Source organism: Pleurodeles waltl, chromosome 8, assembly GCF_031143425.1.
Source record: "Pleurodeles waltl isolate 20211129_DDA chromosome 8, aPleWal1.hap1.20221129, whole genome shotgun sequence".
Lineage (NCBI taxonomy): Eukaryota > Metazoa > Chordata > Amphibia > Caudata > Salamandridae > Pleurodeles > Pleurodeles waltl.
In genome coordinates this window covers 1132281604-1132305933 of record NC_090447.1, presented here as the reverse complement: position 1 = coordinate 1132305933, position 24330 = coordinate 1132281604, and the positions used below count along the sequence as shown (strand labels likewise).

Here is a 24330-nt window from a genome sequence, read left to right as displayed (position 1 = left end):
GAGGGTGAGGTGCCATGACCACTGCCCCACTGACTTAAAAATTAAGCTGTGAGGCCCGTAACTCAAATATAGGTTACAGAGGTTGACTGCTAACCTAACAAAAGAAGCAGTAACTATAGTAGACCAAAAGCGTTTTCCATGACAACAATGACGAAGGCCTAATTTTGAACTCTGAGACACAGTCATGGGTGAGGTACGTGGATGAAATGTCTGCAGGTTTCCCACCTTCACATTGAGGGTAGCGTCATGTTTATACCAGAGGCCAGCTTGAAGACCCTCTGGGTCACCATCAGTCATACTTATCAAAGACAACAAGGCCAGAGGGTTCGATGGTTTGCCTCTAGCTGTAGACCTCTGATTTAGAGAGGGCACATTTTGCACAGCTGAGACTTGAATACAACTATTATAAAGGAAGGGTTAAGGCTGGAAGACTCCTAGTGAATAAACTACAGACAAGGAATTGGAAACGCAGTGAAGTTAGAGTGATGAAAAGGACTAACGATCACCTGAGATTGAACAGCTTTGGGGCATTTTATTAAGAACTATAAACTTGTGGACCGTTACCAAGGAGACAGCCCGAACATACATAGACAACACTATCCAGGAAGTAGAGGAAAGCAGTTGAAGCACCAACACAGCAAGATGTGTTCCAGGCAACCTGAGGCTGAAGGTAGAGGCCCGTGGTCCAGACTGATTTAGTGCATGTTTTTTAAACCATGGCACCCAAGCCCAGGCTTTCTGAAATTCCTCTCTAAATGGCCAATCTGTTTCTAAAATCAGTGTCTTTGCCACTAACATTGGTGATTATTAAACTCTGGCTATTAGTAACTGGCATACAGGCGTTCAAAATAATGTCGGAACCTTTTTGCGCTGCCGAAGCACAAAATATTTGTGAACCATCGTTCAACCATTTTGAGATAATTCTCCATTTTATGTCTGCCAGTACACTGTTTTCAATATGCTCATTTGATAGAAGCTTGTCAACATCAACTTGCAAGTTTCCACTCTGATCACAGACTGTAAGGAATGTCAGTGCAGGCACGGAAAAGCTGCCTTATCATAGGAATGCTTCTTTGGGACCCTGGGCTTTGAGAACTAAGCAACCATTTGGATAGCCCCTCCATTTCTCATATTATCAAGCTGATTTTTGCAAAAGTGCTTACTGTGACTAAAAACTGTCATTTTCCATTTTCATGCTTGCAAATATGAGAACACAGGTGCAAGATATAACCAGAATGTGTGACCTCAGGGACGTTTCACAAAGGACTGTTGATTGCTTCTGACTGAGGGCCTTGAAACTGAGATAACTAACTACAAGTTATAGAGTTCATGCCAAAATGCTCAACAGTTGAAACCACAGTTTAGTTTCTTTATAGTTTTAATAATGTAGCTGCCTGTACTAGAATGATTAAGCATGTACAATGTATCTCAATGAATGTTTACATGTATAAAAGGCACAGCGCATTTTAAGTAGGAGGAAAACACTTGGCAGTTTGGTCAACTGTGTGTTCTCGCTCGACTATGGGCAACAAACATTGCTCTTTGTTTATCAGCACGTCCGTGTATTGACTGTTTATTTCCTCCGGCTCATTGGTGCAGATAGACAATATGGTAGTCTCTATTTGGGAACAAGAAAATCATGAGGCACCATTGATCCAGCAAGAGATTAAATAAAATGACATGGAGTCATGAAGAGTGACTTTTTTTTTTTTTTTTTTAGAAACTATGACTGTCATCTGAAGGAACCCCTTTTCCTTCGGCCTACCATCTGATGGAATACCCGTTATCTCTCTGTATTGGCATTAAGGGCTGTATTAGGATAATGGATGATTTGCATCTATGAGCTATAGAAGTTATGCTGTTAAGAGAAAAGCTTGTATTATCAACTAAACTCAGACAAGGGTAGATTAACATATAATCCCCTCAGGTGAGCTGCTACCACCAGCGCACATCTGATAGGGGCTTCAGGGTGATTTGAGGGTAAGTGGCAGAATTACTTATTTCCCACCCGGGTTTATTGTGAATGGTCTACTGCAGTGGTTCCCAAACTGTGCGCCACGGCACCCGGGTGCGCCATCAAAGATAGCCAGGGGAGCCGTGCACAAATGCACTTTATGAAACAATTATGTGCTGATGGTGATAGTAAATCTTTTGACTTATTAGGATATCAGGTTTCTAAACTGTAAATTGACATTATAATCGGTCTTTTTGTTCATTCCTCTCTTACTGGAACATAATACGTTGCACAACAGTGACATAATTAAAACATACAGAAAGTTACTAAAGCCCTAATTTGAGGGTTTTATCGAGGGTTAAGCTAGTCACATAGACAGTATTTCACAGGCTCTGATGCCACCTACTGGAAAGAAATTGAATAAAGTTCAAGTAAAAGGACTCCATTTATTCCCGTACGAAATATTTAACATGGTTACCTAATGTTCTCGGTTATTCCAGTGTTCAACATGTGGGCTACCTGCTAGTTGTGGGGGAAACTACTTACATTGATTAAATATAGAGTGTTGCCCACTGGTAGAGTGTAAGCAGCTTCATGTTTTTAATTGAACAAATACATTCCGGCTCACACATTGCAGTTTGCCTTTTTTTCTGCACATTGGTGTGGAAAACAATCTGCTTTTCTCATCCCAGAAAATTCCTCTGTCATGTTAACCACCATTCCTAGGCCCAGTTTGGGTCTATTTTTTTCTGCCTTTCCCCAACAATTTCCTTCAGATTAGTTAATTTATGCCAAAGCACTCTGGCTTCAAGTACTGCATGTACTGCTACTGCCTGCTTACAGCTGCTTACTCTCCTAATCTCGGATGCTTGTGTATGGAGAGTAAATATTCTGTGCCACCAACATTGTGAAGACTTTCTGGAGCAGCCTGGCTTGCATATACAGTTGCACCGATCTGGAAAAAGTATTAGATTGCTTCACAATTGGTGTGCATAAGGTTTACTATGCAAATTTAATCTCACTTTGATCCGCATAAATCAGCTATCTGTAGTAAGCATGGTTTCCCATTTTTCTCATGCCTATAACGGTTTTGTGATGTTTTCTTGCAAAACTTGTTTTGGAGCAGAAATATCATGCAAGAATATATCTCATGTTGTTTTTTTTCCCTCACTGCAACTCCATGTAGGTTCCTCTTAAAGGATTTGTATGTGAATACAAACCCCAAATGCCTTTTTCTTGAGACACATTGAACAGTGGAGACCTTATATAGGACCCATAGTCTTAAGAAGTGTAACGAGCAGCCCAGGTCAGATGTAGTGGAGCTCCTGTATGGCGATCCCATTATACCACCGTGCCCAACTACCTGGCTTGTACCTAGAATTAAATAGACACAAAGAGGCGCTCCAGTGGAGATTCATGGAGAGTGTTACCGTGCTACCTGTCTTTCAAGCTGTACTTTGGTGAAACTAAAACAGGTTGCGGATCCTGTTGAGGCTCTTGTTTTAGCTTGTAAGCAGTCCTGCTTGGATTAAGACGCAAGTCCTCATCAGCCATGCCTGCTAAGGACCAGGTCGAAAAGACTCTCTTCAAGCTTGCTGCCACCACATGCTCACAGGTAACCACGTAAAACTAACATAGCTATCAGTAGCCTGTAGAACCATTTTGGGATTGTCGGCTTACTTGGTTATTTTGTTATTAGTTATTTGTATGATTTGTTTGACTGTCATCAACTTGTACAAAGATTGTGACTTTCGCATTGTACAGATGGCTAAACTTCCACTTGTCATTTTCCAGCAATCTCCACCGCCATTCTTGAGACCTGGAAGACGGTCGAAGTGTATGCATGTTTATTGCAGTCAAAACGTATTAGTCAGTTGTATTTCTCCATGACCTCTAAGCTCTGACAGCAGCCCTATGTATTCCCTGTGCATATTCGCAACCTTGTTTAAGAGCTGCTGCGTATCTCACCTGTGTGACCGCAACCTTAGTTCTATCGCCCTTATATAACAAAAGTGCCTCCTCAACAACTAAAATGGCCTGCTCCGTATGCAATCGCATGAAAGGTGCCAATGAAAATTATTTATTTTGTTCTCCCACCCATCTCACCCTTCACTTGATTCTCAGGAGTAAGCCCCTAACCTAGAGGCAATTAAAAAAAATAGTAAAAAAGAAATCCTATGTACATCCATGTGATGAAGAGTATTGTTTCTGACTTTACCAATTCAAGTTTTTTTTTTCTTAAACAAGTGTTACATTTTTTTTTTGTTACATCAACAATTATTTTCAGGGAGGAAAATGGAAGTACTGCCAAGGCCGGGCTTACATCCCCCACCCACCAAAACAAATAACATAATAGGGAGCCACGGCCAACGGGCAATAGGTCAAGGGAGCCGCAGGTCAAAAAAGTTTGGGAACCACTGTCCTAGCTCATCCCAGCCTAACAGATTTAGGGCCATATGTACGAAAGCTTTTTCCCATACACACAGAATGGGTAAAATCCTTTCGTACATCTGGCCCTTAATCCTTTCTTGGTGACATAAATAGTATAATTGGAGACACCATTTTCAAAATCCGATTCAGCATAATATTCCTAGATTTCCACTCTTTTTCTCCATTAGGCAAACATTTTAATATGTGAATCATGGAGTTGAAAACTATGAATTAAAGAATATGGTGACTGCAAATCTGTCATTCTCAACTCCACTCCATTAATTGAGATGTCACAATGAGCTGGCTTCCTGTTCCCACAACCCTCAAAAGATGCTACCTTTCATGACTCTCCCAACATCAACTGCAAAAAACATCAACACAAATTTACGCTGTACATCTGGTAGGTTATCACTGAAAGTTCTAACAGTTTGATCTAACCCTTTTTGACTCACACCCTAGAATCCCCCTGACCACTACATTCCCTGAGCTGTCCCGTAATTTCCAACCACCCAAGTCTCAACTGAAATCTTGACTAGATGTGGATAGTGTTTCTCCTCTAAGCATTTTTTCTTCTTTGCAGCCAGCACAGCTTCAGATGTTTACTACCTCCTCATGAGGCAAATCACACTGCCATTCAAAGTTCTTTCAAACATTTTGGCCCAAAAAACATGTTACTATCTTTTCCAACATTTTCAATGTTGTGGTGTAAATAGTGTAGCAAGCATAGATTTTGGAACATACACATTTGAAATGCAGCCATACACACATGAAGCAACCATTGTGCATTCAGAGCAGAGTTATCTAGATAAATGCTTAAAGCAGCCGTGTTAGACATGCCTTGATATTATGGGAAACCATTTCTTGGCATGGAGTCAGAACGACAAACCACACAAAGAATTAGGGTCCTTTACAGATTTTCTTCTATTAAAGCAGTGGTTCCCAAACTTTTTTGACCTGCGGCTCCCTTGACCTATTGCCCGTTGGCCGTGGCTCCCTATTATGTTATTTGTTTTGGTGGGTGGGGGATGTAAGCCCGGCCTCGGCAGTACTTCCATTTTCCTCCCTGAAAATAATTGTTGATGTAACAAAAAAAAAATGTAACACTTGTTTAAGAAAAAAAAAACTTGAATTGGTAAAGTCAGAAACAATACTCTTCATCACATGGATGTACATAGGATTTTTTTTTTAATATTTTTTTTAATTGCCTCTAGGTTAGGGGCTTACTCCTGAGAATCAAGTGAAGGGTGAGATGGGTGGGAGAACAAAATAAATAATTTTCATTGGCACCTTTCATGCGATTGCATACGGAGCAGGCCATTTTAGTTGTTGAGGAGGCACTTTTGTTATATAAGGGCGATAGAACTAAGGTTGCGGTCACACAGGTGAGATACGCAGCAGCTCTTAAACAAGGTTGCGAATATGCACAGGGAATACATAGGGCTGCTGTCAGAGCTTAGAGGTCATGGAGAAATACAACTGACTAATACGTTTTGACTGCAATAAACATGCATACACTTCGACCGTCTTCCAGGTCTCAAGAATGGCGGTGGAGATTGCTGGAAAATGACAAGTGGAAGTTTAGCCATCTGTACAATGCGAAAGTCACAATCTTTGTACAAGTTGATGACAGTCAAACAAATCATACAAATAACTAATAACAAAATAACCAAGTAAGCCGACAATCCCAAAATGGTTCTACAGGCTACTGATAGCTATGTTAGTTTTACGTGGTTACCTGTGAGCATGTGGTGGCAGCAAGCTTGAAGAGAGTCTTTTCGACCTGGTCCTTAGCAGGCATGGCTGATGAGGACTTGCGTCTTAATCCAAGCAGGACTGCTTACAAGCTAAAACAAGAGCCTCAACAGGATCCGCAACCTGTTTTAGTTTCACCAAAGTACAGCTTGAAAGACAGGTAGCACGGTAACACTCTCCATGAATCTCCACTGGAGCGCCTCTTTGTGTCTATTTAATTCTAGGTACAAGCCAGGTAGTTGGGCACGGTGGTATAATGGGATCGCCATACAGGAGCTCCACTACATCTGACCTGGGCTGCTCGTTACACTTCTTAAGACTATGGGTCCTATATAAGGTCTCCACTGTTCAATGTGTCTCAAGAAAAAGGCATTTGGGGTTTGTATTCACATACAAATCCTTTAAGAGGAACCTACATGGAGTTGCAGTGAGGGAAAAAAAACAACATGAGATATATTCTTGCATGATATTTCTGCTCCAAAACAAGTTTTGCAAGAAAACATCACAAAACCGTTATAGGCATGAGAAAAATGGGAAACCATGCTTACTACAGATAGCTGATTTATGCGGATCAAAGTGAGATTAAATTTGCATAGTAAACCTTATGCACACCAATTGTGAAGCAATCTAATACTTTTTCCAGATCGGTGCAACTGTATATGCAAGCCAGGCTGCTCCAGAAAGTCTTCACAATGTTGGTGGCACAGAATATTTACTCTCCATACACAAGCATCCGAGATTAGGAGAGTAAGCAGCTGTAAGCAGGCAGTAGCAGTACATGCAGTACTTGAAGCCAGAGTGCTTTGGCATAAATTAACTAATCTGAAGGAAATTGTTGGGGAAAGGCAGAAAAAAATAGACCCAAACTGGGCCTAGGAATGGTGGTTAACATGACAGAGGAATTTTCTGGGATGAGAAAAGCAGATTGTTTTCCACACCAATGTGCAGAAAAAAAGGCAAACTGCAATGTGTGAGCCGGAATGTATTTGTTCAATTAAAAACATGAAGCTGCTTACACTCTACCAGTGGGCAACACTCTATATTTAATCAATGTAAGTAGTTTCCCCCACAACTAGCAGGTAGCCCACATGTTGAACACTGGAATAACCGAGAACATTAGGTAACCATGTTAAATATTTCGTACAGGAATAAATGGAGTCCTTTTACTTGAACTTTATTCAATTTCTTTCCAGTAGGTGGCATCAGAGCCTGTGAAATACTGTCTATGTGACTAGCTTAACCCTCGATAAAACCCCCAAATTAGGGCTTTAGTAACTTTCTGTATGTTTTAATTATGTCACTGTTGTGCAACGTATTATGTTCCAGTAAGAGAGGAATGAACAAAAAGACCGATTATAATGTCAATTTACAGTTTAGAAACCTGATATCCTAATAAGTCAAAAGATTTACTATCACCATCAGCACATAATTGTTTCATAAAGTGCATTTGTGCACGGCTCCCCTGGCTATCTTTGATGGCGCACCCGGGTGCCGTGGCGCACAGTTTGGGAACCACTGTATTAAAGGAATATCAGATCACAAAAGATCAGAATATATGAGAATATATTCACCATGGTTAAAAAAAAAAAAAACACTGCAATTTAACTTGCTGAAAACTATATTAAGGGTAACAGGCCAGTATTCCAGTCTCCTGCTTGCAGGAGGTGGAAAAAAAAAAAAAGCACTATGAGACAAACTGGTAGTACCGGGAATGATTAATCTTCCAATGTAATAGTATCTTTTTTTCCAGACTGAGCGGTACAAATCCAGATGAACAAGCTACTTACCTTTGGTAATGATATATCTGGTAGAGACATATTCTAGTTGCAGATTCCTTACCTTAGAATTTCCCCTCCAATCCGAAGATTTTTCTTCAAGCAGTACCCCTGTGCGCCGTTAGGTGGAGACGGTCAACTCTGCGGGCATCGTGGTCGATGTGATGATGTTGCGGTCATATATAGGCACCACCCCTGTGCGTTGACGTCAGTTTCTTTTCACAACTTTTCACACCAGTAACGCGGAGCCATGAAGAACACTGAGAATGGTGTGCCAAAACTAGGGCCCTTAAAGGGAAGTTCCTGTCCCCAGAAATCAGTTGGCACACCGGGAAGGATGGGCAGGTCGGTAAGGAATCTGCAACTAGACTATGTCTCTACCAGATACATTGTTGCCGAAGGAACGTAACTTGTTCATCTGACTTCTAGTTGCAGATTCCTAACCTTACAAAAAGATAGCCAAGCACTACCATCCCCAGTGGTGGGCTGTGAACTAAGCACATCAAAAAGTCCTGCAGGACCGAACAGCCAAAGTAGCCATCTCTGCGGACCTGACTATCCAGGCAGTAATGTTAAGTGAACGTGTGTAGGCATGCCCCCGTCGCTGCCTCATAGATATTAAGGACTGGAACTGCGCGTGCTAATACTCTGGTACCAACAGTTGCTCTACTGAAATGAGCACGTAAACCCGCAGGGGGTTGCTTTTTCGCCAAAGCGTAGCACATTTTGAAGCAGAGGACTACCCATCGCGAGATGGTCCTCTTCTGCACCGCCCTTCCTTTCTTCACACCCAAATAACCCACAAAGTGTTGATCATTCACCCGGAAATCTTTGGTAAGATTGAGGTAGAACACCAATACCGTTTTTTGATCCAGGCAGTGGAGTCTCCCTTCCTCATGAGAGGGATGTGGGGATGAGTACAAAGTAGGCAAGGTGATTGGCCTACATGAAAAGGTGTCACCACTGTGGGAAGGATTGAAGCCCTGGTACGAATCACCACTTTGTCAGGTAGGACAGCTAAAAATGGTGGCGTCGAAGAGAGAGAGTCTGGAGCTCATTCACTTTGCAAGCAGAGGTGATGGCAATGAGGAAGGCAGTTTTAAGAGTCAAGAGCCGAAGGGAACAGTTGTCGAGCGGCCCTAAAGGAGCACACATGAGATATGTGAGGACCAAGTTCAAACCCCACTGGGGCATTATCGACTGGATAGGAGGGAACATGTGGGCGAGTCCTTTAAGAAAACTCCCAAAAATGGGAGATTTGAATTTGAACAAAGCAGGTTGGTCTGGAAGCCTTGAAAAGGCAGAGATGGCAGACAAATAACCCTTGAGGCTGCAGAGAGCAGAGCCCTGCTGGGCAAGAGTTCTAATGAAGAGGAGAACATCTGAGAGGCGCAGAAAGGGGATCAACAGCCTTGTTGATACACCATGCCACAAAGGCATATACCCTTTTGGTGGTGGCACGCCTGGCTGCCAAGACAACATCACAGACTTCAGTCTGGAAGGCAAAAGCAGTCAACTGCTGCAGCTCAATTTCCACACAAGGAGGCGGAGACTGAACAGGTTCGGGTGAAGGATTGTCCCCTGCTGTTGCGACAGAAGATCCTCCAGAAGGGACAGTCTGACCGGAGGATCGATGGTCATACTGAATAGCTCAGGATACCAGACTCTTCTTCAACATTCCAGAGCCACCAAGATTACTTGGGCCCGGTCATGCCAGATCATCAGAATTCTGGGCAGAAGTGGTATTGGAGGGAAGGTGTAAAGGAGGCCTTAGCATCACTCGTGACAAAAAGCGTTGCTGAGCGAGTGCCACCTTGGAGACTCCAACGCGCAAAACAGCTGACACTGCACGCGCTCTGTGGAGTCAAACAGATCTAACCAAGGCTCTCCCCACTAATGAAAGAGACCTTTCATCAACCTCCGGATGGAGAAGCCATTCGTGATCAACTACGCATTGAGGGCTGAGTTAATCTGCTCTGGCATTCAGAAAGCCCGCCAGACGTTGAACCACCAGTGAAATGTCCTAGCGTTCCAGCCATGTCCAGAGGCGAAGAGCCTCTTGACAGAGGGTCCACGACCCCACTCTGGCCTGCTTGTTGTAGTACCACATGGTGGTGATGCTGTCGGTGAACACCTGCACCACTTTCCCTTAGAGAGAGGGAAGGAATGCTTTCGATGCAAGTTGGACTGTCCGGAGCTCGCAGGAGACCAGGGGCCTATGATCTTCGCTTCTCCCATGAGGCTGCCCCATCCCAGGAGTGACACATCTGTCACTACTGTGAGCTCTGGTTAGGGAAGGGACAGAGGTCTGCTGCTGACCCAATCTGAATTCACTACTGCAGATCTAGTGCAGTCCCCGCCAAGATCTGGACCATGTCAGAGAGATTCCCCTAATGCTGTGCCCACTCTAACATCAGGTCTCACTACAGAGCCCACATTTGCCATCTGGCATGCTGGACCAGCAGAATGCAGGAGGCCATGAGGCCCTGCAGGCTCAGAGTCATTATCACCGAAATACAGGAAAGGCACTGAAACATCTGGATCATAGTCCGATTATCCTGGACTCGCTTTTCTGGAGGATAAGCCCGAAACTGCACTGTGTCCAGAACAGCTCCAATGAAAGGCAACATAGGAGAGTGAGTCAGGTGTGACTGGCACTTTTATACTGAACTCCAAAGAATGCAGGAGGTTTGCCGTAGTGTGGAGGTGGGAGATGACATCCTGGGGCGAGTTTGCATTCAACAGCCAGTTGTCGAGGTAGGGGAAGAATGAAATCACTAACCTGCGCAGATGAGCTGCAACCACTACCATCCCTTTCGTGAATACCAGAGGGGAGCTGGTATGGCCGAAGCAGAGCACAGTGAACTGAAAGTGCTTGTGACCTATTACAAATCACAAGTAACGTGTGTGGCCGGCAGGACGGAAATGTGGAAACAGGCATCCTGCAAGTCCAAAGCTACCATCCAGTCTTCAGGGTTCAGAGCAGAGAGGACTTGAGCTAGAGTTAGCATTTTGAACTTCTCCTTCTTGAGGAAGAGATTGAGGGACCGGAGATCTAAGATAGGACGAAGGCCCTGGTCCTTTTTGGGCACCAGAAAGTGGCGGGAATAACAACCACGACCTACTTCTGGCGCAAGGACTCTCTCCAGGGATGTGGAATTCCTATCGCCCGAAGCCTGGGACATATTGTTTGGGGTCAAGGGCAACAAGTTTTCATGTTTATTTTGTCCTTGGGACAAGTAGGTCCAACCCCCTGCAGCACAAACCCTTTGGCTACCAGTTTACAGAGAAGGGACTGTCTGCAGTTGAGGTAATGTGTGTGTCTATATGCTAATGGTGTTGGAACTTGTATTTATGGTTTATTATTGAAAAGCCTTTATTTTTAGGGTGAGTGCTGTATAAAACGTTTTAAAGTTACACTGCACTACTGACAGTGGTTCAAGTAAAAATAAAAAAAACAAAAAAATAAAAAAAGTGTACACACATTTGAAAAGTTTGACAATATAAGGCTTCCACAATGCTTTATGATTATATGCAAATGTTTGCAGAAGCTTGTAAGCAAGAGTGACGAGTCATTGTTTTCAAAATAAAATGTTCAGAAAAAAATGCAGGTAGTAAACGAAAACCTATCTCTACTATGACATTTTAGGTGCTATTTCATTGACATGTCATTTAGTAAGATGAGTTGATGCATGCTAGTATTTCGAAAAAATATTCCTAATGGAAAATCAGTCTAACATTTTCAGCAAGATTATGGGAAGCATGAAAATAAACAAGCACTAGGAAAGTCAACCAGTCCAACTTTTGTTGTGAGTCTTTTGGTTTCGTCAATGCATGTCTTGTTTTGACATGGCTTTTGTGACATGTTGTGGGAGCTGCCAGTCCCTAACCATTATAACGAACACTGGCAAAAGGCAAAAAAAAAAAGTCTAAAAAAGCACACCTTGATACTAGTGGTGTAACAAAGTTCCTGCAGTCCCTGCAGGGCAGGGGGACCCCCTCAGCACAGCACCTGCCCTATGTGAGTCTGGAGGGGCCCCCCTCCAGTTTTTGCCAATGATTGCCACAGTAGTTCCTGGCACTGAAAAAAAAAGAACGACTGTGTGCCAATATTCTCCTTGCAGAACACCAGAATGTGATCACTCACAGTAACACCAGCTGATCGATAGATAGAGAAATTGAATATTAATAAAAACAAAATGTCTTGGTCAACGCCAGACCTAATTAGGGATCCATTTTTTAAATAAAGTCACAAAAGTGCACCCATGGTATATGTCTTTGAATTAGTGGCTTCATGAATTCACAAGAAATTACAGGAGTAGACAAGGAAATCGTACTCCTAGAAAATATCTGTGAACTATATTTTAGTGCAAGCACTTGTGCATGTGTAGATTTGCTTATGTGAAAATCTACTGAGCGTTTACAAGTTCATGTTGACTCCAACCACTTTTTTTTCCCAATCCTGGAACTTCTACTTCTGCCATTGTCAGGAGTAAATTTCCAACCTTTCTCAGTATGGGGAAAGATTAGAGAACAGCTAGTGAACATCCTTAAAAAAAGGCATGTTAGTAGGTTTGCAGACTTAAAGGCATTTCAGCCCTGGAAGTATTGCTTACTGCTTCCTCCAGCCCCAGTATGTAGATCTGTGGAACAGTAGCAAAATAAAGAAATTGCTGTAGTAGGGATTAAAATTGCAAGTATTCAAGTCCTACTATAGTATTTGCCCTGGCATGATCAGAGAGGTTATTATCAGAGCTCGTACAGAATGAGACTGCTGCTATAATTTGTTGCTGCAGTACATGGCACCAGACGGACAAGTCGCTTTTTTTTTTTTTACAGGACAAGTAGATTTAAGAAGCAACCTGTCCCCTGGACAAGTAGATATTTTATGAAATTCCACAACCGGGCTCTCTATGGCTCCTTTGGCCAAGAAAGCCTTGACGTTCTCGCAGAGAAGTGGAAAATGATTCTTCAACAGATGATCGAATGATGGTGGCATGGCCAGAGGGGGAAGTCTCAAAAGGGAGGGAGTAGCCACTTCAAACAATTTTCAAAATCCACCGTTCCGTGGAGATGCATTCCCAGAGGGGCAGGTGACAGCAGATCATGCCTCCTACTGGTCCCGGATGTCCCAACGGACTAGGAAGGCTTGGAGACAGTGGAAGGGGTGAGGGTGGACTGCGTGGACTGCTGGCTCCCTGATCCACGAGCATGTGGAATCACGCTGCCACACAGAGGCTTTAAAGCGCACACACAGTAGGTCGCTGAGTAGAAATGAATGTGGTTGGGTGCTCCTTCCATAGTCATGAAAGGGGCAAAAAGAGGACTGTGGAAGGTGAGGAGCAGCTACGAGGTCAAGGGACCAAGCCATAGCCCGGGAATCCTTAAAGCATTCAAGTGCTCAGTCCGCTTTGTCTCTAAGAGGTGGGTGCCATCAAAGGTGTAGGAAAGTACCCTCTTTCTTGGCATAGTTACTTGTATTTTATGCCTGTTGTCAGTGTGTTGGAATGTGTTCACTGGGACCCTGCTAGCCAGGATCCCAGTGATTATGCTCTCGTCCTTCAAACTTGGTTACTTGAACCACATACACCCCACATTCAGCATATGGATGCCCCCATTTAAGTCCATAATATATGGTACCCAGGGCATTGGGGTACCAGGGGATCCCCATGGGCTGCAGCATGTATTAAGCCACCCATGGGGAGCCCATGTAAAATGTAACTACATGCACCTTTTCAATACAGGTCACTGTAAGTCACTCCTATGGTAGGCCCTCCTAGCCCAGAGGGCAGGGTGCAAATACCGGTGTGTGAAGGCACCCCTGAACTAACAGAGGTGCCACCCCGCACTCCAGGTCCATTTTCCTGGACTTAGTGAGTGCGTGGACGCCATTTTATGTGTGTACTGGACATAGGTCACTACCTATGTCCAGTTACACAATGGTAACTTTGAACCTAAGAATGTTTGGTATCAAACATGTCAGAATCATATCCCAATACTGTTGCCAGTATTGGTTGCATGATTCCATGCACTTTGTGTGCTCCTTAGAGGACCCCCAGCATTGCTCCTACCAGCCTTCTGGGGTTTTCCAGGTAGCCCAAGCTGTTGCCACCCCTCAGACAGAATTCTGCCCTCCTGCTGCTTGGACAGCTCAAGCCAAGGAAGGCAGGATTTCCTTTGGGAGAGGGGTGTAAAACTCTCTCCCTTTGCAAATAATTGGAACATGGCTTGGAAGAGGTAGCCTCCCCAAGCCACTGGTATTCTTTGAAGGGCATATTTGGTGCCCCCCGTGGCCTAAGCCAGTCTACACCGGTTCAGGGATATCCCCCCAAAGCCCCACCCACCCCTCACCCCCACCTGCCCATGCTCTGGCACAAAACTGGACAAAGGGAATGGGAGTGACCAGCCCCCTTTCCATCACCACCCCAGGGGTGGTGCCCAGAGCTCGCCCAGAGGGTCCCTGGGTTCTGCCATCTTGAATCCAAGGTGGGCAGAGGCCTCTGGGAGCATCTTAGTGGCCAGGTCAGGCAGGACACATCAGAGTCCCCTTCTGATAGGTGCTTACCTGGTTAGGTGACCCATCCCCCATTCAGGGCTATTTGGGGTCTCTCTCTTGGGTGGGTCCTCAGATTCAGCTTGCAAGATTCCAGCAGGACTCCTCTGCAACCTCTACTTCGATCTCTAGGCACTGGAACTGCGACTGGACCCTCCAGGAACCGAAAATCTGCATCCACGATGAAGACTCTGCTTGCAACATTGTTTCCATGGCTCCTTCCAGCTTCTGCAACATTTTCCTGGCTGTGCATTCTCTGAGGGCAGCATTCTTCAGTCTGCAAGAGAAGGAAGAAGGAATATCCCTTGAAGTGAAGGAGTCACTCCCTTCCATCTGCAGGCACAAACTGCCACGACGACCGGCTGCGTGGATCTCCTCTCCTCCTGAGCTACGTGGATCCTGCATCACGGATGGTGGCCTGAAGTGGCCCTCTTGGTCCTCTCTGCCAGCTGTCCAACTTTAGTTGAGGTTAGCCCTTGCCTTCCCACGCAGACAGTACCCCCCCATGCACAGTCTCTTGCAGCTACCAAGGCCTGTTGGCATCTCCTCCAAAGGGACCTTCAGGCTCCGTGTAGCCCCCAGCACTCCTTCCTGCGACGCACAGCCCTCTGCGTGCTTCTCCTACGGCTTGGGACCCTTCTCCGGTCGTGCTGCGTGGGCTGCTCTGCAACTCCTGGATCCTCTTCCATTGGGTCTCCTGATGGGGCTGCCTTTTCTTCTGTGGACTCTCTGCCTTGCTGAGGGTCCCCCAGGACTCTGCCCATGGGTTGAGTCCTCCTGGACCTGGTTGGTCCCTGGCAGCTCCACTTTTGCTTCACAGCTATCTCTGCCTTTGCCAAGGCTTGTTGGTGGCTCTTCCACACCACTGACCGACTGCAACCATCGATCCGGCATGGGAGGTGGACTGCATCCTCCAGGAAATCTTCACGGACTCTAGGGCTGCACTGATGACCATCTTCGTCCTAACGTTGACCAACTCCTGCAACCACAGCTATGTGGGTAGTGGCTCCTGCTCCCTCTGGACTGGTCCCAGTCTTCCAAAGGTCTTCCTCTTCAGGAATCCACCACTGGTTTCTTGCAGTCTCGTCTGGGTGTTGCATTATCTTCTTTTTATTAATTTCGGGGGGTTTGGGGAAAATCCAGTAACTTGCTCCTAACTTCCTGGTCGCTGGAGGACACTGTGGTACTTACCTTTGGGGTTTCCTAGTTCCTCCAGCTCCCCTCTACACATCCCACTTACCATGTGGGGATCCTGCATTCGCATTCCATTTTTTTTAGTATATGATTTGGGCTCCCCCTAGGGGCACTATTGTCTATTTGCTATTGTACTGTTTTCTATTACTTTTTATGCCTATTACTGATTAGAAGTGTACATATCTAGTGTGTTACTTAGCTCATATTGGAGGGTTGCCTGTCTAGTACTTTTTGGTAATTGTGTCACTAAAATAAAGTACCTTTATTTTTGGGACACTGAGTGTTTTCTTTCTTGTGTGTGAGTGCTGTGTGACTACAGCGGTATTGCATGAGCTTTGCATGTCTCCTAGATAAGCCTTGGCTGCTCATCCACAGCTACCTCTAGGGAGCCTGGCTTCTAGACAATGCCTACATTTCACTGATAGGAGAACCCTGGACCTGGTATAAGGTGTACATACCATAGGTACCCAGCACACACAAGGCCAGCTTCCTACAAAAGGGCATGTCCATTAAAGATTGCTGGACATCCCCTGAAAAGCCAGACATCCTCAACCAGGCGTGGCGCCTCAAAGCCACTGTTGATGCAACTGATTTACCTTGTGAGTTCGTTGTATCCAGTCCACAATGAATCATGAACTTTGCTGCATCTCTCCCGTCAGTAAAAGCTTGGGAGAGAACCACCCAGGCCTTCTCCAGCACTCGAGGCAGCACCTGTGCAACCGTATTTCAGAAATTATGGGAGTATCAGCCCAAAAGACACGTGAGGTTCACGGGCTGCAGCACTAGACTGGCAGAAGAAAACATTTTCTTCCCCAAGCTATCCAGTCTTTTTGATTACCTATCCAGGGAAGAGTAAGGGAATGCACCAAAAGAAGAGGAAGCCTGGATCACAAGGCTCTCAGGCATAGGATGTTGTGTCAGGAACGTTGGCTTGGTTGGCGCAGGCAGATGGCGGTGGGCAACTGTCCTATTCACAGGAGCCCCTGTGCTGGGTTTAGACCAGGTATCCAGTAGGACGTCCATAAGGGCTTCATTAAAGGGTAGGAGGGGTTCCGAACTGAAAGCCCCAGACTGAAGCACCTCGGTCCGGAGGTTAGTCCTTACCTCCACAGAAGGAAGCTCGAGATCCAAAACCTCAGCAGTCCTTCCAACCACCATGGAGTATGAAGCTCCCTCCTCCGTAGCGGCAGTTGGGGGAGAAAGCATACCAGCTTCAGGAGAGGTATCTAGTCCGCTAGTGTCACCCAAATCCTGAACCCAGTCCATGTCAGGGTAAATCTGGTATTCTAAAGGGTCCAGCGACCCCTCTACACTATCCCCATAGCCATACCCATAGAAAGAAGGGTCTGGATCCGCCCTGGGCTCAGGAGAGCCCATGGAAAACAGAACAGACTGTGAGCAACGCCGTTCTGGCTCCTCGGGGATAAGTATAGGATTGATGTTGATTGTGGGTCCAAACGCCGTCGGGATCGTTGACGTCTGTCCTGACGCTTCGAAAGGTTGATTTGACGCGACCAGCATCGGTATGGACCCAACAGCAGATCCGGAGGTGCCCCCCAGGGCTGAGGTCGAAGCTGCCAATGTGGAACCCGAGGGGGCCCTCACCAACTTTCCTGGCCCGAAGGCGCCGAGGACAGGTCGGTCTGCCCAAAGATGAGGCACATGGCCTCCTAGAACTCTTTAAACTGGGCAGGGGTGGCACCACCTCCCAAGAAGCAGAGGTGAAGTGCTGACCCAGACGTAGACTTCAAAAGGTAGAGGCCCAGAGCGTCACCGCTCTTCCTGCGCTGAGTCGTCCGAGCGACAGGGAGAAGTCCAAGAACATATGGCCTTCTTCGACTTTTTCTTGTGACCCAATCGCCCGATGACTTGGACGAAGAGGAGTGGTGATGAGTCCGCAAGCGGTCTCGTGACCTTCCAGTCAAACGAGACTAGGAGCAACACAGAGTCAGGTGCCGGGCCGCCATGAGCTTCAGGGACCGCTCCCTCAAAGCGTTCAGGTTCATGGCCCAACACTCGGGAGCATGACTTCGGGTCGTGGTAGTGCCCCAGACACCAAAGACAGATGAGATGCAGATCTGTCATTGACATCATCCGATGACCGGGTTCGCCAGGCTTAAAACCAGTCTTCCGAGACATCCGTCGGCGTATCCAAAACTCGTCAAAAAATATTTGACAAAAATGTCGCAGTTAGTAAAAAAATCAACTAGGGGTAGCTCTTCTCTCGGAGCGTAGGCTGGTGCGGAAAGAAAAGAACTGATGTCAGCGCACCGTGGTGGTGTCTATATACAACTTCGACGTCATCACGGAGACCACTACGCCAACAACGCCCGCAAATCGACCAACACCACCTAACGGCACGTAGGGGTACTTCTCGAAGAAAAATCTCCAGATCCAGTCTGACGCCTGGGGGGAAATTCTAAGGTAAGGAAACTGCAACTAGAGGTCTCTATCAGATTGGGCTATTTTGGATACAACGAAAGAAAAATGTACCTTACAGTTGCCTGTGGAGAGGTACATAATGTGGTAAAAATGGGAAGAGATTATTAATTTGATTGAGTGTTTCAGGATTTTGCACATCTGTGTGAGTGAGTTTATGGCTAGCAATGACGGTACAATGGATTATAGGGATAAATCCAAACTTAGCAGTGATGAAAACAGAAATGTGGAACTCGAGACGTGAGCTACATACAGATTTGTATTTATGAATCATTGTCATACAAACAACAGCTTTCCATTTATGTCCACATGCAACTATTTACCTCTCAAACAAAATAGCTGTAAGTAAACAACCACCCTTCAGCTTAAGGGAACCACAGAAGTACCTTTAATTTCTTCCACTACTAGCTTATCTCCTATTTGTTTCTCATAAGCTTCAATATGATCCAAAGATTCTTGGAAGAGATCAGCTTCTCTCATCACCTGGTTCTGGTACAGTATTAATTCACTATACTCGTAGTCAATTTTATTGGGTGGAACCTGAAAAGAAATTTAAAAAACATTTTTCAGACTATTTTTTTCACTGTTTCACAGAATGGCCAGCTAAGCATCATGTTAAGAAGAGGAACCTTACTAACAAACTTTAATAAGTTAAAAGACTTCAGGTGCGTGACATACAAATGACCATGTTACTTAGTTCCCTGCAAAAAATGAAGCTTTTAAAAATATATTTTATGAAACATGATCAATAGATTGGGAAGAGCCAGGCACATTATCTCCAGCAGGAGAAACTACCGCATGCAGCACACACTACTCACACTTTGCACCAGGTGGAACTAGAGCACTCAGCAATCACTGCGGAGTGCAAAGTCACGTACAGAACAATTGAGCTTAAACTAATGTAGCTGGGTAAGAATATTATATTTTGTTGGACAATTAATCCATTATGAATTAAGTGTCAACTTGCTTTACCCAAGAAAGAGGGAACACCATTCATAATAGAATGCGGTTCTGCAACACAATAAACTTGTACTGGCTTTGTGCCAAAGAAACAGCACCAGTAACAGTTACAGAACGTGTGGAGACTAAAGAAAAAAAACATACTTTTGCTGTTGTCCCGGTACCCATAATCCTTGCACTACCTCCTTCAAAAAATGTAGACAGGGTAATAAAGGTTCTGTACCTTTTTGAAAGACTAGTAGTGCTCAGTGTCCCTTCAACTGCGCAGACCAAAAACTTAGTAGCAGCAAAAGGTTTCCTATATATTTACTGTTACACGTACAGGTCAAGCACAGCATAAACTCCAAAGGAATGACACTGTGGAAGACGGATATCAAATGCTATTTGAATTATGGAAAGGCAAGCTTTCATTTACACCATCACCCTTGGTTGCCTTCATCATAGTTAGTTGGGAACCTGTTTTTCAGACAGGACTTTGCGTAAAAACTCATGCCTGAAAACAGCACACTTCTAGAAGATGCACCTAACGATTAATAATTAAAAATTGACCAGCAGCACTCACGCTGCAGCTCTACAAAAATTAAATACAAAGTTTTATTGTTACGTTAAGAATATTGCAATATATCATATAACATAATTTTAAAAGGCACTTAATCATATAATCTTTTACCAAAGTACGCTCCAAGACATCAATGAAGTAACACAGCCTAAAAATGAATCACTATCACAAGAGCGGGTAACTATTTCTTAACCAAGAAGTGGTATAGGGTATTTACATTTTATAAAAAACATAGTTTTCCAATAATGACTCAAGAATTATGTCCTGAAGTGGTCCGGCTGTTTTCTGCTTCCTGAGTTTGTACTATTTTTTTTACTCTAAATATTCTCGGTTGAGGGGTAGCTCCCACAACTCTCTTTTCTAAGAGAAGTGGAACTCGCTCACAGTAGCCTATTTAGAACAAGTGCAAATGCCCTGCTAACTGAAAGGTTTATGTTATCACTGTCCTTGGGCTGATATGATGCTAGTTACAAAGACACCGGGCTGCACCAGTCGTACAGGTGGGCAGCATTCGCCTAGGAAAAAATTGGGGCACTAGCCATTTTTTTCTTAAATACAAATTAAGATCTGGTAACAACACGCTCTGTTCAAATTTAAAATAATTTTTAAATTAACTCTTTTACTAACTTCCAAGTATTTAGTCACTACTCATCTAACTACAGCAAAATCACTAAAGTAGCATTGCTATACCACTATGTATTTTGCCATTTTTCAAAAAAAGGTAACACACAGCCAAAGCCAACTTCCACAACGTAATGCGGGCAGTCACAGCCTAGATGAAGAGAGTTGCCTCAAGCTAAATACAGAAAAAAGAAGTCCTCGTCATCGACAACAACCCCTCAGCCTGGGACATCTCCTGGTGGCCCACTGCCCTCGGAAGCGCTCCTGCGCCCACCGACCACGCCCGCAACCTCGGTTTCATCCTGGACTCAGCACTCTCGATGAACCGCAGTCTCCTCCACCTGTTTCAACACCATGCGCATGCCCCGGAAGATCTTCAAATGGATCCCAACCGAATCCAAAAGAACAGTCACCCAGGCCCTCGTCCGCAGCCACTTGGACTACGGCAACGTACTCTATGCCTGGAACCACCACCATGGTAGAGAATAGACTACAACGCATCCTGAACGCCTCCACCAGTCTCATCAAGAACATACCCAAACACAGCCACACATCCACCCTACTGAGGGACCTGCACTGGCTCCCAATAGACAAGTGAACCACATTCAAACTTCTCAGCCACGCATACAAAGCCCTCCACAACGCCAGACCAGAATACCTCAACCAAAGAATCCACTTCTACATGCTCACCAGGCTACGCTGCTCTGCCGACCGCGCCGCCGTCCCACACTCCCGGAAGGCCACAACCGGAGGAAGGTCCTTCTCCCACCACGCCGCCAAGACCTGGAACTCCCTTCCTATCCACCTCAGAAGATGTCCCACTCTATTGAAATTCAAAAAGGACCTCAAAACTTGGCTCTTCACCTGATCCTCTCTGACCTTCAATTTTGTAAGGCCCCCCTCCCCCCAAGCGCCTTGGCATCCTAATAGGTGAATAGCCACGCTCTACAAATACATTGATTGACTGATTGATTGAAATAATAAGCAAAGGGCCCTGGACTTACCCAAGTACCAAAATCATATTAACTCAGTTCAACAGATATGACATAGCAACCTAATAAAGAATAAGGCCGAAACCCTGTAAACTTAACAAATTATCACAGGTTGTTCCTGACTCTTTTCCTGTGATAGCCTAGCAAACCATATTGTAAGTCACTTTGTAAGTATCCACATCGCTTCAGAAGAAGCATGCACAGTCACACAGTAGTGTATGTAAAGACCCGAGGCGAGGATTACGCTTCCTTTCTTTGCATTTATTGAACACTTTTTCCCGAAACAGCCATTTACAAACATATCCACAAAGAAATAACTATCCCAGAAACACCTCTGGGAAGCATGGCCATATCATCATCCAATCAGGTAACAGATGTCCATATAAATTATTATGCCTGTTTCTATGATTTCTCATGCAGTTACACGCAAGTGTCTCTTGCTCCTCATAAAAAAGGTTGTGCAAATTGCCTGCTGTTACTGTGTTTTTCTCAGGTGTTTTAGGTATTGTATACTTGGGATGGGGACACAATCTGTGCTCCTTACGCAGCCTGGATAGTTTTCCTATGTACTTCTGGCTCTGCATGTGTGGTGCAGTCCAGCGAATGATAGACGGCCTCCACATCTCTGGTTTCCCACAACACGCATCTTTCAATCAGCAAACAAGATTAAGGATGTGCATCGCTTCTGTCGCGTTGACTCTCATTGTACCAATGAAGCTGTTGGGTTTGGGCGGCAGCATCACCTGAGTTTTGGGTAACTGATCCCAATCCCACATAATGTGACAACGGTCGGCCTAATCCGTTTCTGGCCAGGTAGCAATGCCTCATCTCTGCCCAAGAGCCAGGATGATTTGTGGCAACTGGGTGCATGTTGTGACTTCTCAGGGAAATCGTGGTAGATCAGATCTCATCCTTTTCTCCCAGTTCCATTAGTCTCACACATGCAAAGACAAACAGAAGCAGAAAATGGTTCAATAAGATTTATTGAATCAGCTGCGTCTTAGATAAAATAACATAAAATGCAATAATTAGAATAATGAAACCTGCTAGAAGCAAAATGGTGACAAGAAAAGTGAAACACTGGAAAAGTCCCACCATACTGTCACTAGGCACGATATATGTAATTCCTACCTAATCTATGCTAGAGCACAGCAGGATAAGCCCTAATCCGCCCTTCAGGATTCCCCCACTGGGAAGACATTCTCCCCCCATACCTCAGTAGGACAGTAGTGAAGAAGCCTGTTATCTATAGAGACACCATGCCCATGCGGGCCAGGGAACCCGTGGTCTCAGCGAGCAGCTGTAATGAAGTGAAACAGCATGCAGTTGTGGTCATCTGGTTGGAACCTCATTCTCACGTGCATGGGATAGGGAAGTGTTTTAATATAAAACAACTGATGTCCTGAGAAAATGTCCCAATGTAAAAACAAGTGCGTTTCTGTGAATGTTAGAGAAGCAGTGTACCACTTGTGCCGACAATTGTACCTCACTGCAGCCTTGAGGAAAGCACAGAGTGAAAGAATGTCGTGATAAGAAATGTAATGCTTTCCCATGCGAAAGAGCAACAAGATAAAAACAAATAAAACACCAGCATGTGGCCGATGATAAAAGAATAAAATGGAATAAAATAAAACGTTACTAGGCTGAAGGGCACACGCAGCAGGCCTAGTTGCTAAAATAACATGCCTGGAGACACCACTAAAATGGCTCTACAATACCTCACCCTCTGAGGAAATCCATCCCTGCCAGGTACCACGTTTCAGGAGTTAGACTAACGCATTTTAGCACTGGTGTCCACATCACCGCACTAAAATGCATTAGTTACACTATTATAGCTCCACGACCACCCATAAGGCATGCTCTGAGAACTGCATTTCAACAGTGATCATACGTGGCAATGAGTGTGCTCTGCAAAGAGCGACCTTCTCCCTTGTATGCTTAGCAGTGGCACTTAACTCTTCTTCACATGTGCTGCACCAAACATGATGAAATTAACTCCGGCACCATGCAGGCAATGGACTGATATCACCATGAAGCCAAGCCTGAGCATACATGTATCTGTGTCAATGATGATAAACAATGTGACCCGCAGAGTGGTCCACGTGGATACCACACAGTGTGATTGGCCAGAGAAGTACACAATCAGGCGACTGTTTCATTTTCCATTCCTGCAACGGTCCTCGCCAGATTGACGCTTCAACAGTCCATGGCTGGACAAGCACACAGATGGCACCATGATTGAGGTGAGAGGGTCGTACTCACAGTGCAGAATGAATTCTACGTTCTTGGCCTGCTTCAGCAGCCTCCACCAGTGTGAAAGGTAGACAATCTCTGAAACTGCTCAGACACTGCTGAATGCAGGGACCCTCACTCGGGATGGAGGGTAGTGCTAAGTGTCTCATGGTGCCCGGACAGAGAATTCTTATACCACAGCCCCACTTAATCACTGTCAAACAGATGAGTTTTCAAAAGCTTAACATAATAATTTGTAACTCCTGTATTTGAGATCCTGCAAACTACACAGCCTATTCATTGAGGACCACTTCTTTTCTAGTTACGTTACACTAGATCAGATTCATTTTTTATTTTCATTTTTAAGGACAATTAGATTAAGTGATTTGCCCAGAACACAGGATGTTGAGCAGATGCCGGGACTCAAATGTGTTTCCATAGTTCCTAAGTCCACACCTTTGGCTGTAACGCCATAGCCTCTTCGCACCTAATTTAGACCATTTTATTCTAGAAATACAAACCGCAGCTACAAGGAGCGATGGAACAATGAGAGTAAACAAAAGAGTGTAGAGATGAGTGTGAGAGAGAAAGAGAGAGAAGGAGTGATGAGAGAGAGGGACGGCATAAAGACCCAAGAAGGATGGGACAAGCTAGAGGGAGGGAGGGAGCTACAAATGAGGTAGGGTGACATGGGACAATAGTGAGACAAAGGTGGAGGAGATATACAAAAGGTGTTGGTCCGGGAGAGAGAGTAAAGTGCAGTGAAGGGAGGAAAAGATCGATTCAGAGAGATGAAGATGAGGAAAAATGGGAGTAACGACAGGAGGAATGAAAGAGTGATGCTGGGTAGTTTAGGACTGGGAAAGAGA

The 24330-nt window shown here is 44.9% G+C and overlaps 1 protein-coding gene across 4 annotated transcripts in view; it reads right to left on the bottom strand.

The window, feature by feature from the left end:
• NAA16 (N-alpha-acetyltransferase 16, NatA auxiliary subunit) overlaps nt 1–24330 on the bottom strand; it is a 476406-nt gene that overhangs the window by 350325 nt on the left and 101751 nt on the right. For all 4 annotated transcript variants that reach the window (XM_069205334.1, XM_069205337.1, XM_069205335.1 and 1 more), the window contains exon 6: nt 18484–18637. In XM_069205334.1, coding sequence (XP_069061435.1) covers nt 18484–18637 — 154 coding nt within the window. The remainder of the gene's footprint in view (nt 1–18483; nt 18638–24330) is intronic.